This window comes from Numida meleagris, chromosome 1 (assembly GCF_002078875.1).
Source record: "Numida meleagris isolate 19003 breed g44 Domestic line chromosome 1, NumMel1.0, whole genome shotgun sequence".
NCBI lineage: Eukaryota > Metazoa > Chordata > Aves > Galliformes > Numididae > Numida > Numida meleagris.
In genome coordinates this window covers 48,247,836-48,268,014 of record NC_034409.1, presented here as the reverse complement: position 1 = coordinate 48,268,014, position 20,179 = coordinate 48,247,836, and the positions used below count along the sequence as shown (strand labels likewise).

The 20,179-nt window shown below is 40.0% G+C and overlaps 1 protein-coding gene across 6 annotated transcripts in view; it reads right to left on the bottom strand.

Moving 5' to 3' along the window:
- Window positions 1–20,179, bottom strand: part of ANO4 (anoctamin 4) — a 183,160-nt gene that overhangs the window by 813 nt on the left and 162,168 nt on the right. For 4 of the 6 annotated variants that reach the window (XM_021411848.1, XM_021411939.1, XM_021411757.1 and 1 more), the window contains 8 exons: window positions 19,712–19,769; window positions 17,610–17,707; window positions 14,190–14,332; window positions 13,107–13,259; window positions 11,249–11,396; window positions 7,965–8,084; window positions 6,001–6,106; window positions 529–3,116 (listed from right to left, as the gene is read on the bottom strand). In XM_021411848.1, the coding sequence (XP_021267523.1) occupies window positions 2,925–3,116; window positions 6,001–6,106; window positions 7,965–8,084; window positions 11,249–11,396; window positions 13,107–13,259; window positions 14,190–14,332; window positions 17,610–17,707; window positions 19,712–19,769 (1,018 nt within the window). In that variant the 3' untranslated portion in view covers window positions 529–2,924. Of the gene's footprint in view, window positions 1–528; window positions 3,117–6,000; window positions 6,107–7,964; window positions 8,085–11,248; window positions 11,397–13,106; window positions 13,260–14,189; window positions 14,333–17,609; window positions 17,708–19,711; window positions 19,770–20,179 lie in introns of those variants that run through there. The other 2 variants (XM_021411678.1, XM_021411609.1) reach the window with 2 other exon arrangements.

Here is a 20,179-nt window from a genome sequence, read left to right as displayed (position 1 = left end):
TAAAAAGGGAGTTGTCTTTCCTGAGTGTTCTGCTATAAAGCTTTGAAGGACTAAAGAGAAATCTATTCTGCAGAACAGCAGGACTGAAATGTCAGTGTGTTGACTGGTCAACATTAAGTGACAGAAATGTACTCAGGATCTGCCAGGGAGGTCAGAGTCCCTTTTGGCATCACACAGCACAAGCCTGGTAAACAGCAGCTCATGTGCTCAGTTTGGACAGAACAGGACGTAACTTCTAGCTATGAAGTGTCATGAAAATTCATTGCAATGTAGCTGTGTTGAAAACTTGTACCAAACACGATTATTTTGTATTGTGTTTTTGCTGCACTTTATTAGTTTTGACACACTATATTGCTGTGATTCCTCCAGAGTGGAAGTCAGCTTAAATTCTACTCGATTTCAATTCAGTTCTGGGAACTGCAGGATTTTGGAAAGATTCACAACTCATATGGGTGAGACTGATACTATGTATGACTCACAGCTCATTTTACTACCTAGCAAACAATTTCTAAACTAGTCATGTGTGGGTTTTTTTTTTTTTTTTAGATATTAAACAGAGCGTATCTGGTCTAATCCAATTGCTCATGTGAATTTGGTCTGAATGTGATTTTGCACAGTGGTCCTGCCTGAGAGTATCCAGACTGCAAGTGTAATATACGTCCATAGTTGGTGAATGGTAAATACTAACCCATTTGGCACGTGTGTATCAAAGACTGAGTGACATTGCCTAACTATCGCCCCCTATCCACCGAGACAGAACATTCCCATTTCTTCACTGCCCATATCGGCTGTGTCCACAGCAGCTGACAGCCAAAGCAAAGATGAACAAACAAGTTCACTTGCTTAGTAGGCAGGAATACATCCCAGAACCATTAGTTGTGTTCCTCATTCCTTTTGGCACCAAGTCAGTAGAGAACAGATTCATCCTGAAACTCCTTCAGTGGCTATATTGCCTCATGGGAATTCCAGGCTTGGGTCAGGAGCACTTGGTAGTGGAAGCCTCTGTGCCATCTATCCTCTTCATGCAGGATGATGGATCACTCCTGGAGGAGGTTCCTTATTGAAAGGAAGCAAAATGTAGGCTGGCAGTGGCTACAGAGATCAGAGTGCAAACATTTTCTTCCACCAAACCATACTTCTTTTTATCAAAACTTTCCTCCCCACAGAAATAGCACAGTTCTACCTTGCAGTGGAATGAAGTTAACAGATCTAATTTGGCAATGTGTGGTCTTGATGTAAGTGGTTCTCGTGTCTGCTGGAGTCTGAGGAATCCATACAAAGGATCTTGCACTGTGCGATCTGTCCAATACCCCTTCTATTGAATGGTTTCTAGAAGAACTTGTAGAAACAACGTGCTGAATCTTCCTCCCTGTCAAATGCCTTTCAGCTAACAAGGTCATTATTCATTAATAGCTCTGATAAAAGCATACTGTTTTTGAAGCTCCAGTTACTTGGAAAAGTGAATTGATGAGCTCCAGTACTTTGCATGTAGCTGTATCCTCACCAAGACATGCATTTACTTGCAATCTACTTACAGTCTTGGCTTTTGAACTTCCTTCTTCATGCTGTGGCTGATTATGCTACTGCACCTTCTGCAAGAATTGCAGTATTATCACTTTGAGGCAAGAGGCAGTGGAGCTTTCACAATGCTCAGCATTTTGATTCATGTTGCTCCGTCCAGCACTTCTGTAGTCTTCAGAGTTACAACTCTACTATTTTGGGCTAATGACCTGCAAACTTTTTAATTTCTTAATGCTAAACATTTTCCAAAAGGATACAGTCAGTGGCTCATTTTGGCCAAATCAAATTCTTCAGCCTATGTAGAACTGCTGTGCATGAAGGATTCCAAGCTATTTCATACTACAGCGTAGTTGTTCCCTCCCACTCCAGACAACAGAAGGATGAATAAAGGAGAAGTGACAAGAGCAGAGATTATGAATGACTGTGTTCCCTTGCTCTGCTGCCTTTGTTCATCCATTGTTGGTTTTTTTTTTTTTTTTTTTTTTTTTTTTTGTTATTGTTGATTTACTTAGGCAGACAGGTTTCTAAGACACAGTCAGTCTTCTGTAATGCGTATTATATACTCTCATTCCTGATGAGGCCTTGATGCGGTCTTGCAATACAAGGACGTGAGAAATTCTGGATGAGGTTTCCTAGCTTGATTTGTTTCCTTCAGAGACCAGACAGACCTATAGCTGAAAAGGCACTGTTCAGATCTTTAAAACGTGTTACCAACCTTTCACAATAATGTGTCCAAATTAATGACCCTACAGTTAGACACCTCTGGGCACATTTAGGTGCTTGCCTATCTGCCAATACTTCCGCATGTGCAATTTTTTCAGCATTGTTAAAGCATCTGATTGGACTCATGATCAAAGATCTCCTCCTCACATGTACTTAGGTATTGTTCAAATTATGGAAACAATCCCCATATGTTACCTTAACTCATGGTAGATGCTAGCTTACACCACTTATTCCACCGTGGGATAGGGCATCGTTGCCATGCGTTTTCTGCATGTGGTGACTACGCATGTGGACATGTACTGTCATGTTGGTAATGAGCAGTCATTGGTTATGAAGTAGCTGCTCAGCCATGATGAGGTTCTGTAAAGCGCTCTAAGATATATAGCTGCTTTGAAGTTCGGGGCCTTGAATTTAAGCCATGCCTGGAAATAGTGTGGAGGCTTATGCATTGGTCTGCTCTGCTCATGCCAATATTAGCTCTGGAGAAGACTAAGCCTTGTAAGACCCCTAATTTGAAAAGACTTAGCGCAGTATGCACCATTTTAAATATGGACAGACGTGCTGAGTGCACACAACACTGATTATTCCTCTTTCACTGTGCTCTCTACAGCAGAAAACCAGGAATTTTTTTTAATAAACAGAATTCCTATCTTCTTTTAAGCAGTTTCTTCCTCACCCCATCATGGCCACTCATTGTGATAAGATTTTCCATTCTTCTTTCTTTCCTTCCTTTCTTTCTGCAGGCGTTCTAATTCTGCTTCATACATCATTTCCTGAATCAGATATTTTTCTCTCCTCATTCGATCTCTCAGATCTTTTGGGAGATCTGGGATTAAGTAGGAAATCAGGTGCTTTATGCAAAAGACAAGATGCTGTGAAAAGAAAAAATGGTTGAACAATGAAAACTGTAGGAAAAAAATAAGTTACTTCCATACCTCCCGAAATCCCTTTCTTTCTAAAGATGCTGTGTTAGAACTAAATATATTATTAAATCAGAAACAACAAATCATGAAGATTTCCCCAACAAAAACTAAACAGCAGTGGACTATGGATTTCAGCAAAGGTCAAGGTCCTGGGACCTTCAGCTGGGTCCAAACAAAGCCTCAGGACTGTTGTATGACCTGTGTGTTCAAACCCCTGAGGTTATGCTCTGCAGTAAGGTTGTCTGGGCAGGGACTGTTATTAGTGGATTGCTCTGCAGGAGGAGGATCAAGTGGTATAACATTTTCCTGTTGCTGGAAAGCTCCTGCATCAGTATTAGAAACTAACCCATCCAAAACAAAACATTTTCTTGTAATCTGCATCTCTAATCCAAAGCCATCTTGTCATTTACTAAGCATCCCAATTAAGCGTAAGGTGATCCTTTGTCCCTCACGTTTTAGGCATGCCTCAGCAAAGCTGACTGTGATGGGGGAGGACTGCTCAATTGTCTTCTTTTGTTTGATCCACTTGAGAGGAGGTCCTGAGAAATAAAAATCCTCCATCTCAGCAAAAAGACAGATTCTAGATTAGAGAAGTAAAGGTACTTCTTCTCCAATCAGAACCCTTCCTTTTAAATTCATTGAAAAGAAAATATAACATTTTCCAACATATTCTTCTCTTACGAGAAAATAGAAAAACAACCTGCCAATAACCATAATTACTGTCTGTCTGCCTAGTTACAAAAAAAAAACAACACAAAACTAAAAAGCTTCTTCAGTCACAGCATTGTCACTGAACACTCAGTTTAACCTAGAAAAATAATTTCTTTTACACTGACAGAAACTTTGTTTTTATTTTTGAGGGAGGCCGACATAACCAAACATCACTGCATCCACTTCCTCACTGCATAAACGGTGTCTGAGCTGAGGTGGTAGTTACTTAATTTGTGAAAAAAACTGCCTTGAACCTCCTAGTGAGACCTTCTACTGTAACTGCTGTGGCAACCAGAATACATCTAGTATAATAATAATAATTATTATTATAATTATATAACAATAATAATCATAGTGAAAAACAGGTATAGTTTCTGCTGCGGTTACTTTTATGATTTCATGCAGATAGTTAAGGAAGCATTTTGCAGTGCCAATAAACAGAGTGGCCCCTGCTGAGAGAGACAGTGGTGAGCCAGCCTATGGCTTTGATTGTGGCAAAGTCAGCTCTCTTGTGAAAGCATTGGGTAGATCAAAATAACTGTTCCACAACAGGCTGTCTATTTAGCTGGGCATTGAGACTCCTGCAAGGCTGATTAATCTCACTGCAGTTACTTTTGTCCTTATTCCATGCTGCCTTTACACATAACTGCTGAGGCAGGAAGGGACTTCTGGGTCTGTCTGGTCCCACCCTCTGCTCACGCAGAAACACCCAGAGCAGGGTGCCCATGACCACGTCCATGCGGCTTCTGAAGATCTCCAAGGACATATACACCAAGTGTCCAGTGTCTAAAAGCCAGGCTCTCCTTGGTCTTAAAACTCCTTAGGCTGACCTGCCAATGCTGTTCTTGTTCTTTTTGGAGAGGGGTTCCCTGGCTCTCAGCACTGACAGCTCAGGAAGTGAAGAAAAGATGAAGCCCACCAGGCTGCTATCAGATCTTTCTTTCCCCTGACATTTCCCTGAATGTGGCAGAGATCACAGAAAAGCCGATCTCCATAGGACTGGACTTATAGCAGCATGGGGCAAGGAGAGATGCAAGCCTGTGATGCCATATTCCCCTTCATCTGGGAAGGGCTGAAAACTACAGTTGGGGAATTCTCTGCAGACCTCGCACTTCTGCTGACAAGACAACTCCAGGCAAGAAATAATCTAGAAAATGTTTTCCCTTCACTTTTCTTCTAACTCAAAAGCTCAAGTGTTTTGTGATCTAAAGAGGTTTTGAGAGCTCAGTACAGAATGAATTTGCAGAGTAATATGAGTCAGAAATGTTGTATGTGCTCCTGAACAGGATGCCAATAATTTACGGTGATTACAGCTTCCATATCTGTGTTGGAGGCCCTGTTGCTATGATTTCAGAGAAGTTGACTGAGGAAAGAGTGGTCAATTTTATTGTTTGTTCCCTGTTTAGCTTCTTCTCAGTGTAAAAGACATTGGAACTGCTCATGCTGGAGAGATGCTGAGCACCTGGTTTCTGGCATTATGAAATTCAGGCCTTCTGAGTTGCATCACAGCTTATCTGCCTACCCTGTTCCCTCTGTTTTTCAAAATCAGCATAAGAATAGCAGTCATATGAAGCTGGGTTTTCTCTGATTTGTTTCAAAGATTTCTGAGATACTGACAGTACTAATATTATGAACTTTGCCAAAGATATTGAGTCTCTTTTATCATCATCGTCTTTGTGATGCTAATGGAGATGAATGGTATTTAAAATAGAGAAAAAAGCTAGATGTGTAAATACTGCAACTTAAGTTATCTTCATTTTTCAATTGTTCCGATTTCATCCTTTCTTATCATGTTCTTTCCTCCCTTACTCACTCCTAGTATGCATACAGCTTTCAGTCTAAACAGAGTGCTAATACCAAAACTTAGAAAGTAAATAAAACCAGCATTTCTTTCCCCTGTTTTCCTGTCACTGTTATAGCTTTTAGACTGTTTATTCCTCTGTTTGTTAAAATTTAGATTCCTGTGACTGTTCAGAAAATAGGATAATATAAAGCACAATACAAATAGCAGAAACTAACATGAGAAACTTGACAGCTGGCATCATGGAACAGCTCAGTGAAAAAGCTGGTTTTGTTTTGGTGTTTTTGTTATATAGACTTTTCCACTGGAATGGTCACTGACCTCAAATACAATAATGAAAGCCAACCGTGCTGCTAGGACATGCCAGAACTGCAATGTGTAGCCGTAGGGCACCGGCGAGTGAGGAGGGTCTCGGTAGTCCCTGTACCTGAAAGACAAGTGGAGTACTGCAGTTAGTAAGCTCCTTCTCTTCTGCCCATGAGGAGGACAAAAACAAAACCCATCTGCTCTTATCATTGCATTTTCTGCAAATACAGAGTAAGTCAGGTGCTCAGCACCAGCATTTGTGGCTCCCTTAGTGCAACATGGGCCTTGTAGGCACCTTCTCAAAATGTGGAGCAGGATAGGATGCTCTTTGAGGTCTGCTTTCTTCCCTACTACAGCTTGTTTTAAAACCATAAGTATCTCCAGTTTTGTCAGCCTGACAACCATCATCTGGGTTCTAGATGGGCAGATGTTAACTGAGTACAGCCACTGGTTTTTGTTCAGACAGACTGCCTTCCTGGAAAAGTGCCAACACTACAGCAGGATGCAATATTTCCCTACCTCACTATCAATAGGTGGTTTACGCTGCAATTAAAGTGACTGATGTTTTAGCAGAATCCCGATGGGTTATGTACCTGATAAACTCAGCTAAAGAAAGTAAGACACTCACTTTCTTTCAAGGGTAAATATACATAATAGTTCAGTGTACCTCCAAGAACAGATTTATCTTCTAGAGATTTATGGCGCCAATTTTAATAGAATGGAGTGGAATATTGAGGGGACAATTTATGCATTTATTGATGGGATTTCTACCACCAGCTTTAAGTTGCAGCAACATTATGCATAACTCTGGGGAAGAAAGGAATTAAAGAGGGGGAATAAAATGATCAGAATCCATAAACATTATTAAAGGGTACCATGGTAAACTATGTGGAATGAAGTATTATGAAAGTTGCTCTGCTCCCCAGAAAATCTGATCTATGGATTCAACATTGGGATGCTCTTTCTGTAAAATATGTTTCAACAGAGAACAGTGTCTTCAATATCAGTCATGTAAATAAAAGTAGTAATGTCCCCATCAACTCACAACTCTGTACCACTTGCACTTGTTATTGCTAATAAAAATGCCACAATATCACAAGTTATCGATGACTTTTGTTATATCCCAGAATATCTTTTTTCTTGAGACACTCATGAAATTAAATTATATTTTTTCACAGTGAAAAATACCGGGGTACCTGTATCTATAGCTAGCAGACCTCATGTTGGTAAACTGGTATTGCTATTGAAAAATGGCAACAGCATGTGTCATTTGATGTTTTCCCCTGGCACTCCATTTAAGACTTTGATTCTCTGGACTATGACAATTAATCACTTGCAAATCTCTCATCACAGGCTAGTCTCAGACTGCTATTCCCCAATCTGCTGGCTAATGACAAAGATACAAAGATGATTAACGGCTAATTTTATTCTGATTCAAAGCAGAAGCATATGATTATTACTAATAATTACACCTGCAAGCAATGACATACACATGTTAACCATTCAGCTGTTAGGAAATGCTAGACCTGACATTTCATAAAGGTAGCTTAGGACAGACTCTGTTTATGTAAGACAGACTTGTGAAATAACTGAACGCGGTCACTTCTATGCAAACCTAAGCTGACTTCCTTGTGTACGGGTTATGAGAAAACCTGATTAAGATTTCATCTCACTGACATAATTGGTCACTCATTATTGGCCCTTTGATACCATATTTCTCCATGATGATCGCATCTGATTCAAACCATGACACCATACAAATTCTGTAGTTGGAGCACCTGCCAGCTTCTCCTGCATCTAAGGAAGTAATCATGTAGATAATGACCAAGAAGTGCCACAAGTATGTCTGCAAGTAGCACATTTATTTTTTTCCATTAATATTTTTAAAGTTTTGAAAATCAGTTCCAACACCAAATTTATCAGGATGCTTCTCCCTTGAACTGTTTTAAAGCAGAGAAGAATTTTCATCAGATACTTACCTGCAATATTTTAATGGTGAACCAGAGAATTCACTTCCATTTGATGTAGGCTCTGAACGGTTTTCAAAGTCTGACACCAGAAATACTGATAAACTGGCATTAACATAGCCAACCATACACCTAGAGGGGAAAAAATCCTTTAGTCAGGACAGAGCAAGATTGTTCCATTAACTGTTCTACCCAGGAGGATGTTCTCTGGGTTTCATGAAATTTGTAGTTTAACTGTCATGCTTAGTAATACTTTAAAGGGATACTGAGGCACTATAAAAGAAATGCTGATGTATATCAGTGAATAATGGTAGATTTTTATGGGAGAAGAAATGGTGAAGACTGGGACTAGTTACCTCTGAAAAGAAGATAGGTAGGGAAAATAATGAATGACACTAGGGAGATAATTAGAATACTCCCACCGTCACTCTCATGTTACAAGCACAAAGGGACATTAAGTTAAAATGGAAAGACAATACAACCTAAAACAGCTAAGGGAAATAAGACTTTTTTAACAAAATATCCAGTTAATCAGAGAAATTCAGCATTAAAAGATCCCAGAGTGGCTGAGCGTTGGGAGGGCTAGGCAGAGTTTGGAGAACACTGAGTAACAGAATGTACATTGCATGATAAAGGACTGTGGGAGTCACAAGAAGGCTCAAACTTGGTATTAATAATGTTGAGGAGAGATAGGGAACATGTATTGTGCTTTTCACTCAAACATGGGTGAGTACTGGCATGCCAAGAAAGTGTTAATTCTCCAACTGAGAAGAGAAGACTTCAGCTAGCAAAATCTGGAATAACCAGCCACATCACCATCAGGGCCATCTGTTTTCAGTGTTTCAAACCTAAAACTTAGAGACCATTGACAGAATTATACAAGGTTGCCAGATTTTGAGTCAGGAAGAAGGAAGGATTGAACCAACCTATCTTCATTCTCCTAACAAACATGCTGAACTGAGCTAAACAGAAAGATATTTAAACATATTTTGCAGTGCATCAAGAGGTCAAGTACAAATGTAGCCACCCACAACACTGTACTGCATGGTATACTGTGTACTGTGTTTAAGAACCCAAAAGATGAGCATAATTTCTGCACAAAACACAGTTAATTCTTTCAAAAATCTGTAATCCATGAAAAGTTTAGCTACCATAAGGATAGCTTCTAAATGCCCCAGTTGGTACAGTTTTGCCAGGCAGTTCTGACCCACAGGGATGTCTGAGACATCAAGGGAAAGCAACTCTTACACCTCCATTGAACCAAATCTGTTATAATACTGCTCTGATTTCAAGAACAATTCTACTGTTGTTTAGACAAGAATCTGAAATGCAGAACTCTAGGTCAGACAACTGAGGTGTGAAAATTGCTTTTAAGAGAATATTTGAAAATCAATTTTGTCCTGCCAAGAACTGCTGCAGGTAGCCAACAGTCTTGGGTGATATACTTAGATCTTTAAAAACCCAGTTTGGCTTTTTCTGTTGGACTGTTATAATTAAAATTCAGCATTACCAAACCAGAAAGCTTAAATCTGTTATTATTTCAAGTTGTCTTGACAGAGGTTCAGAAACGAGTAAGAAGTTCTCCATTATATGGTTTTCTACACAGTAAGAGCTGATTATTTTTTAACTAAGGATTTTAAAATATTTGAGAAATTACATTTAAAAACCACCTAGCTTTGATTCAAGATCTCCACATTGATTAGATTTGGAACTTAATGTATTCTCAATATTTTTCTAATATAACTGGTGTGTTATAAGGATTTAATACCTACAGATGTTTTGAGAAAGAAAAAGAGAATCTGTCTCATGTAAGTTAGTCAATAGTAGATATTCTTCACACTTTAATTTGAGAAAATTCAATATTCCCATGGATTTTTAATAGCTTCCTTCTTTTCTAACAGCAGTTTGAATAACAGTATCCAGAATGATGACATATATAGTTTTTATCCAATTTGGCTCCTCCACAGGATTAATATCAAATGATTTCATCTGATAAATTCATCCAGAAAAGCAGCAAAGTTATGAAAACGCTGTACAAGAGGTTTGTAAGAAGAGCTTCTGTGAGCCAAGCTACTTCCCCTATGCTGAGCTAGTTTTAAAACCAGTGAGTCATATTTGATTCCTTACTAAAAATCAAATTTCTAGAAGCTTTCTTTTTTTTTTTTTGTGCACATGGGTTCTGAGAAAATCAGTAACAAGGAAAACTGCTGACAGTGCCTCAGTGTCCTATGGATCTTCATCACAGCACAAGCAGAGGCGTAGGCTCAGCAAACACTGACACCAGACCAAACACCTTACCAGCAAAGGGATTTTAGCTCTTCATGAAAATAAATGGAACAGTCCTGCAGGCACCTATTAAAATGCCAGTCTAGTAGTAGAACAGCAAGTTAGCAGCATCGCTAATCAGGAACTGCCCCACCAGCTGCCCTTCTTCCATCAGTAGGATTAAACAGTATTGGCAAACACAAGATAGCAAAAAAAGCAGCAACAGAAGAATCCACTTGCTATAGCAAGGAAGAAAAATCAATCTGCCATATGTCCAACAGCAGAACATAAGCCCTTTAATTCCCTCTCTGGTTTAGCTTGTGTTTCTCTGAACAGCGGGCTCTTACTAATGGAGCTGCCAGATCATTTACAAACTGCATCCAGTTGTGTTCAGCTGGATTCAGTGACCTTCCCCCTGTCCAACAGCTGAGATTTTACAAGTTGCTGTGTAGCAGCTCTACTCATACTGGCTGCTTAATGTAATCTCAGTGTTTACCAACACTGAAAGAAAATCCACTTAGGCAGCAGGGGTTCAGTTCACAAATGTCTCCTGAAAGAAGTAACCTAAAGACTCTAGTTTTAGAAGGAAAACAAATTACTTTGTTCTGTAAGGATGCCTTGAATTATCTGTTGGGAATTGCTTCCTCCTGTTAGACGCTGCTTTTTGGAACAATGCGTGCTGAATACAGGAAATATAGCTTAATGAATAAATATAAAATGCTGATTAAATCTATAACTGAGAAATATGTGCATAGCTTCAAAATAAAATGAGGACTATACCCACGTACACCAGGAAATGCAGTTTGTGCAGCATACTATTACACAAGCCAAATTTTTCTCACATTTTCCTTGAGTTAACCTCATAGATTATAGTCACTCACTGAGCTACTGTGTCTGTGGCTGAAATCTGTGGCCTAAGCACAAGCAATAAATGAGGGTCAGTGGAATCAGTACATACACAGACAGAACTGTTGTATCTGTTCAAGCAGTGAGACTTTCATGCACAACTGTCCTCCCAAAGAAAAGCTTACTTTTGCCCAGCTTCTCCTTGGCCTGCACAAGGTCCATATTTGTAAGCATAAACAAGTCGAGGGATGAAATCTGATGTCACAGCTATAACAAATGCATTTGTGATAACAGAGAGAATTCCAATGCCTTCCAGAATCCCGTACCAGATGCCTGTATGATAAGAAAAATATGTTATCTCCAGGAAAAAAAACAAGGACCAAAATATTTCAAATACTGCATAATTTGGAGCAATTGTTCCACCACTCAAAAAATATATAGTGTCTATCAGAGACGCTGACTAAAAATTATTTTCTTTTCGAGCAGCAAGACCTCAGTGGGCCAGATTTATGTTCTTCCTGGGTGGTGAGCCACCCAGTGGGTGGCTTCATCTCTGTGAAGCCAGCAAAAATGCTCCTGAAATTCTTGGCTCCATCAAACACCATCACCATGTCAACAGCTTTAAGAAATGCAGTAAGCCTCCTTGCTTGTTGTGATGGCTATTCAGCCTTTGAGGAGAGTCAGTCAGGGCAGCTATGGGTGTATTTAATCCACGATCTGCATGCCACAGAGGTCTGGTATAAAGCTTGTGCACGGCTGGTCAGTATGTACCTCTCTGCATCAAAATCTTCCTGCCATGCTAATGCTATGCAATGGCACCTGGCCCCTAGGTATCACCTGGGCTTCTGGGCCCAGTTTTAACTATCTGAAAGATCTTGTGGCACAGACACACAGCAGTTCTGATCGGGAGGATCATCACTGAGAAATACATAAAAGGCAGGTTAGACATAGCTGCTGATTTTAATGAGGTATCATGCTATCCCCAAAAACTTTGCTGAATAGGGACCAACTGCAACTCATATTGAGAAATCATATCAAATTCTGCCTGAATGCAAAAAACAACACTGTTTTCCAATGCTTTTATTATTGAAATTATATAACTGTCTCCTCAGAAATTGTCTGCTGTGAATGCTGTGTACTGACTGATGAGCAGGCTTGTAGCTGAACTCCTCACAGATTCATACTGTTCACATACAAGGCTTTACTCAGGTACATGGCAGAGCACTCTGAGAGAAGAAAACCTGGGATTCTGCTGTTTCCTGGTGAGGCCTATGCTTTTTTTGCAGTGCAGATGGGCGACAAGGTATCCTGTTTACCTTTCCAAGGCACCAGGAATTCAGCATTGGGCAAATACGTTTGTTTTGTAGCATCCTTCATAAAGGTGTTTTGCTTTGGCACGCTGCAAGGATGGAGGTGTTTTATAATCAGTTCAGAGAACTCTTGCAGCAGTGTGTGGCTGAGTGACCTCAAAGTTACGTGAACCCTGTGTTTAGCAATGCAGGCATTCCTCATTGGCAGTAAATTGTCAGTGGCAGACATAGCCACCGAGTCATAGGGGATGTTGTTTTTGGCCACGTAAATAGAAAACACACAGGATCCTTACTGAGTGGCGGCTGCTTTAATTTGATTTTGATGTTTCTGCAGCTCTCTCTGGTTATTATATTCAAACTCAGCAGCTGTATGTGTTCACAGTATGTATGCCACAAGAAAAACATGTAGAGGACACTGGTCACTTCATTAGAATGTGGAATCATAGAATCATAGAATATCCTGAGTTGGAAGGACCCATACGGATCATTGAGTCCAACTCCTGGACATCTTGGCTTTTAAGTCACTCAGAAAATCCTTAAAACATTTTTTTTTTTCCAATATAGACCATTAATTGCATAAATAGACTGGCATCAGATGTTTGAAGCTCTTTGTGCATTGTCAAATTGTGCGTTGCTAATGCAGAGAATGACTGAAAATTCCTTAATTCATTCTGACTTGAAGTGGTCAATATTTTGTCCTAAAAATAACACATACATGTAACAAAGAACTCACCTATATCTTTGGCTCTTGAAGCTAAAGGTCTTCTCCACTGGGTGACAAATTTGTATGCATCAAGCCTAATTTCAATAATATTGTTAAGTAAGGCCAGAAGTGGTGCCAGTGGAAAAGCTGCCACAAAAATGGTTGTGAATCCAAACTGAAGAACTGGGAAAGAAAGGGAAAGGTCACAGCATAACTAATTCTAAGAACTAAGAGGGTTAAGTATCTCACATATAAACATCTCCTACTGTGCTGTACCATACAAGAGGCTAGTGACTGTTGTGCAAAACTTCCTTGCCAAAAGTTCAGAGTGAGAATGACCGGAACAAATGCATATCTATCCCTGAGATGAACTGCAACATCTAGAAGTTTTAGTTGGGAGAGAAGCTTGGACGCAGACAAACCATTCTGTTTTTTTTAGAAATTGACATTTTTACTCCAGCATCAGTTAGGATCTCTTAATACTTGCAAAGATTACAGCTTAAAGTACTGGTGGGCTGCAGTCACCTTATGTAAGTTTATAGAGGTAGGTCTTCAGATTCCTAAATTATGCATTACTTTGAAAAGAATTGTGTGAGGGAGAAAAGAAAGAAAAAACATTCAAGATATACACAGTTCAGTCACATAGGGCCAAAATTTTTGTTCTTTGACATTTGTTACAACAGTTATCCTCCTCTGCAATGCCACTGACAGGCAGTAAATGATGGTGAATTTTAGACAAACAAGCTGTTCCACATAGTTTTAAATAAAAACCCAAGGGAACTTCCTTGAGCAAAAATCAGCAAAGAATTTCAGAAACATATACAGGTGAAAGGTTGCAATGTAGACAGCAACCTTCCCCATACAAAGCCAGAATCAGAAGTTTTTCATAAATTTGGGGTTAGCAAACCAAAAGTGCTGTGGTTAGCTACACTGATTTGGTTTTGTTCTCAGAAATTCATTCCAATTCCTCACCTGACTTGTGAGAATGAGAACCATTTTGTAGCCTCTTTAGCTTCGTACAGCAATTGCTAAAAAAGCATGCCAACTCATATCAACAAAAAAGCAACGACATTAAAATCTACTGAAGAGAGAGAAATAATGTCAGTGCCATACTCATTTCCAGGTATTCATCAAACAGTCCATAAGCATTCATAGGCTGCAGATTGTAGTCCTTTTCCCACTGTGGGAAGCTTGTTTTTCTCTGTGTGCCATATTCTTGCCGTAGTTTTCTTCTGGTCCACCAATTCTGAATTAGCCTACATTTTCAAATAAATGAAAGAAACAAAGTAAAGAATGTTATTGGCTATTCATAACTAAACTGGAAGAGGCTAAATGTGCACAACATACCTTGCAAAATAGATTTTCCAATGCATGGGAAAATAGAGCATTAGTAATGTATGTGGCTGATGATAGTGTAATAGGTATAAAAACAGATAAGGCTGGTGGGCTGTTATTCTGGACAAGATGTTATTAAAATGAAAAGGAGATTTTGACATATTTTCATTACTTATTTAACTTATTTTTGTCTACATAAAATGGCAAATCACTTCAAGGTCTGTTTATAAGGCAGAATGCAATGTTGCGTGGAGATAGTTAAGCTCTGAACAAGAAACTGTTAAACAGCTTCTAATACTGTTTGATCTCTTCCTGTATGTGAGCTGGCATCTCTGCACAGCTCTGTGCTACATGAGATGACAGCCATCGAGCAATCCTGGAAGGGAAGAAGCAACCCTGAATGGAATTACAGCATCTGTAGCCAAACATTCAGAGGAATGAAGGGCAGAAAGAAGTGTATGGACTACTGACAACATGTGGTGGCCATGAGATCAGTGGCAGATGTAGGAAAACTCTCCACCTCAAGATGGGGGAAAACTGAACCAAACTTCAGAGGATTCATGCTGTTTTTGAAGAGAAGCAAATGTAGGGGCAGCGTGGGAGGCACTGAGCCAGAATGGAAATGAGTGCCCGTGTCTGAAATAAACACCCTTGCCTCTACAGGTCAAGGAACTGCACTGCTTTGGCCAACAAAGTACATAAGCAACAGCTAACACAGAAAGCAAAACAACACATGAGAGATTTCCTCCAAAACTGTGGTGTGCTCATTCATCTGAGCAAGGTAGGAGGTGCTGACTCATCCAAACAGTTTGGTCCTTTCCCTGTACTGTTCTTAGCTTCTTGCCTTCACAGTAGAATGTCCTGGTCTCTGTGAATGGTAGGCAAGTGGCCACTGAATCTGGGTAAGGGCTTGGCCGATTGGTTGTTTTCGTAAAGCTTGGAAATGGTTTTTCCATTTAGGGCCTTTAGCAGAGGACTTGCAGCTTTTTCTGCCTTCCTTAAATAAGTGGAGGCACAACTGATTGCAGAACATTGAAATTTAGAATTTAGAAGTACAAGAAAAAATAAGTGCAAGCATGGACTTCAAGCCAAAATTTTGAAGTACAAGAAAATATCAACATAATTTTTTGCAGCTTGCAGTCTATCACCACTGCGTAAACAGACTAAAAAGACCTTTCCTGTGAATGAGACATAGCTGTGACTGATTATTATAGGGATTTGCCTCTCCTATCTTGACTATGAGAAGGTGAGAGAGTTGAGAACTGAATTCCTGCAAAGAGGGCAAATTGAGGGATAAGGTGGGCAGGAGACCTGTACTCTGAGATGGGTCCTTTGTGAGAGCAAATACTTTCAAAGGTCTTGAGGTGGTTGTATGAAGCAGAAGGACCACTCTGACATGTCAGCATTTGTGTGAAAACATGTGAACACATGAAACAAAAAAGGTGCCAGCACACAGACCTTAGGTCTTCTCTTAGATATCTTTGAAACCTATTTCAGGTTTCAATTTCAGAACTCAAACCAATGGCACAGGCATCAATGCGAGATGTGCTAGCAGATGCTTGGGTTCCTGCTGCTAGAGAACACCCGGAGCCCTGGGCAGCATTACTAACTCCCCTGGCATGACTCCACAGTTCCTGTGGGAGCATAAGCCAGCACCAGGGCTGGGCTGCCATTCTGAAATGATGGAAAAAAGCATGCTCCAAGACAGGCTGCTGCGGTTCCTCTCACAGAGATATCTTGTGGGTAAATAATCAGCTGTGGAGTGGCACAGTAGCCAGCACAAGTATGGGGGGTAGTGCTGTTCTGCACTAGAGGGTTGCCTCCAAATCACATTCTTTGCAGAAATGATCGTGTTCTTTCATACAAAAAGGAAACAAAACGTGCTTGGCTGCAGCATTTCAGGGCTAGAGAGGAGGTGTGAAAGCTGGAGGGCACCTGTATCTCCCACCAGAATGAGATTAAGCTTCTCAGCATTGTTATGACTGTGTGATTTGTGCTGTGTCTCTAAAGAGAAGGGACTGACTTACAGCAGTTTATTCCTATTACAGCACTTGTTCTTAAACAACCTTCTCCTATTTACTTCTGTCAACTTCTGTAATCTTCTTCAATGCTCATTATTAGGTTTCAATAGCCCTATTAATAGGTAGCAGAAAGATCTAATGAAAACTGTCAGAAGAGGAAGGGAGTGGAAAGAGAAGGATCAATGCTGCTGCTGCTGTTCCTCCCCCCCAACCTCAGCTGCAAAATCCTGGGGAGTAGTGCTAGGTGCCGACTCAGGAAGATGGATGAACAGTGAATGTCGAGTACCTTGACTGCCCATTACACTGTGCATTTAAATCATTCACCCCATTCTCATTACGGCTGGATGCGATCAGCACTGAGGCTGCCTGAAATCGCTGCTGCAACACATTCTGCAGCTCAGGGACCAAGCTCTGTGCTAGCTCTTCTGTGGATCTTGCAGCGAAGCAAATCCCTCCAAGCTGCAGAACTTGACAAGGGCAAACTTTCTGACAATGTCAGCTCTCTCTTATGTTTTCACACTTGCTAATTTCCCTTGATGACCTGCCACACTGTCTCTAGCATCAACTGTCTCTATTAATCATACTCATTAAATACTAATCAATGAGAAATGAACCGATAGGAAATGAATAATTGTCAGCCTTTTTAGCTAGGGCACAGCTCCATGGTACCCAGATCACCAGGGGACGTATCTTCATACCAGTCAGTACATTTTTCTGTCTCTGAGAGTGAATATGCCCACAATGCATTTTTTTCCAGCTCATACCCACCCTTTCAGGCATCTTTTATCACTCAGCAAGGAGAAATCTAATTTAGAATTTCCTGACATAGATTAAAAAAGGTACATATAATATTACCTGTGCAAGGAATACAGTTGTCTTACAGTTATTGTTATAGAGTTTTTAAAAAGGGAATACAATATAATTAAGTACTTCCCATGTATTTATTTGTTAGTACTGATATTGCACTTTCAATTTTGCAAACTCTGTTCAATATCAAAAACTCACAACACCACCTATCTCTACGTGTTTGGAAATCTAACTTAAGAGCTCCCTACCCGAAGGGATATTTTCTATTCTTCTGGCGAATCTACCTTGCTTTTATGTACAGTTCAGAAGGAAACAATAAACTCGGTATTCTTCTGTGATCGACAAAAACATAAGCATTAAGTTTACTTACGGGTAGCCCAGTTCCATGAAATTATTCCAGGTCTGCTTTAGCACCATTATGATACCCATTTGCATACAGAGATCAATAAGGCATCCACTAGGGTGGCACTACAGAAAAAAAGAAACAAAAGTTTAACTAGAAAGAATGCTCAGGTTTAAGTATTTCTTAATGAGCATCAATTAATATTGGATAATTTACTTAAAGGAAATTAAATGCTGTTTTCTTTAGTATTATTCTTTAAATATAGACACATCGAAGCATATGAAACTGTGCTGTACCATGAGTCCTTTCAGTCTGCCATCTAATTCTCTGCAGGAGTCAGAATCAGCTGAAACAAATGTTGTTTTCACACTAGTACTGCCAATAAGTGTACAGCAGTGGGTAAGGCGGGGCAAAAGCTACCAAATTTCTCCACTGACTACAGCAGTTTTGAGGGAGACCTCAAGTCAAAAAATGAGGAGAAAATTCCTCCTGGCTGCAGATGCAAAGACTTTATGCCTAGAGGATAGACCAAATACTGTTTATTGAGTACTTAATGTACAACTGAGTGGACTCCTCTAAGCTATTCTCTTCTTGAAGACCTAAAAATCTCTAATTGTCAAGTAGCAGTTCTCAACGTCTCTTGCTGAGTGCCACTACTTTAGCTGTGGCTCCAGGCCTTGAGGAAGAAGTGCTGCAGCTCTGGGGAGAGATGCTCAGCTGGTAACAATTTAGGTGATGCCACTATTTTTAGTCTTAGTATTGGAAGAAATAGAAAAGTGCCCAAAACTTTGCAGGTCCAAACAGTGGAGTCTACGCTGTATTAAGTCCTGGGTATTATGGAGAAGTGAAGCAGACTGCTGCCGCAGAACTGAAACTATTTCTCTTTCATTTTAGGGAGAAAAAAGTGACATTAGTTATGACATCTAACAAAATACAGTATGAATTTCTTACACGTACTGCATTATAGTCGTCAGAGCCAGGGCTCCTTCTGAGGTTTCTGTTGACCTCATTCAGCTTCTCCTTAGATTAACAGGATAGCAGGTTTATTTTTTTTTTAATTAATTAACTTCACTAGCATTATTATTAAATCATTATCCTTCTATTTTTAGGAATATTATTTTTATTTTTTATTTTTCACTCTGAGACAGGCAAAATAATAAGGTAACAGTAGGTTCCACCAGCAACTGACCCAACCCATAACATGTCACTGCTGCACTTCACTCCCAAATTTGATTCTTCCTCCCCTTTCTGCTCCTGCAAGTGTCCCACACACTCTGATCCTTCTGTGAGCAAATTCAGCCCAGTAACTTAACAGGAAAAACCAATGATTTCACCAGGAAAAGAAGGAGTTCCCTGCTGACACAGGGAACTGAATAGGCTCCTCACAGAGTTGGACAAACACCAGAGTCAGTGCAGAAGAGGAAGGAGCAAGCTTCTGGAGAAGGCTCAAAGAAAGAGCAGAACTGACCTCTTTTTGCAGCAGCAAGCTGTTAGGTCAGCTTAGTCTCTCTCAGACTTTGAAGGGATGTTCAGTCTCTCTGCCCATTTACCACTTTTTCTTTTAACGTACAGAATTCACTACTTCAAAATTAGAGTGGCTAATTATTCATTTTTTGCTAGTGTTTGAATGATTTATATTAACCAAAATACTCAGATATCTGGAAGAGTTTGTAAATTCATGTTGGCAGTGTAAAGACCTCCATTTTTTGCTTGCCATTTGTCATGCATTTGCAAAGTGATTTTCCATCATTTATCTGTAAAGCAAGAAAAATTTCAGAAGAAAAGGTTTTAAGATTCATATAAAACTGACCTATTTCAAGGACGAAACATTTCCAGCGTGGAAATACAAGTAAAGAAGAAACTGTTTGATACAGACCTCCAAATGTGGTACTCAGACTGAAACTACCAGCATTGTAAAGGACATGCATGTTGATGCACAGCTGTTTTTGTAGCAGGTGGTGGAGTGCTGGTACTGTGGAGTTCGAGAACAACTGAAAACCCAACACCACGCTCAAAGATACCTGGATAGAGTTTTATGTCTGCCTCTGCTTGCATTCACTGCAACTGTGCGCAGCAGATAAATCTGTGTGCATCTTGTTTCAGGAGCACAAGAATTAGCAAGCACCCACCTCTTCCAGTCTCCACCGGTTTATCAGCCTTAGGTAGGCTCCAGGGTGTCCTGTAAATCTTTAACACATGAATATACATCAGTGATGTTGCATGAGCAGTCTATTTACAGCAGTGGAAGAAAGCTTATGCTGTTGTTTTAATCTATTATCACCTTAGCATGATTAACTATAAAGGGCATTATATGAGAAAAAGATTTGGGGATTCCTGGAATAATTTACATGAAGGTCTAAATATATTTTTACTTCCAGTTTTATGTGAACATCAAGTACTGTGCTGTTTGATGTTCATCATATGCAAAATAGAGAGAAAATCTGAGTAAAACTGTTTATATGTGGTGTACCTGGACTTCAGTAAGGCCTTTGACACTGTCCCCCACAGCATCCTTGTGGAGAAGCTGGCTGCCCATGTTTTGGATGGGCATACGCTCTGCTGGGTGAAACACTGTCTGGATGGCCAGGACCAGAGAG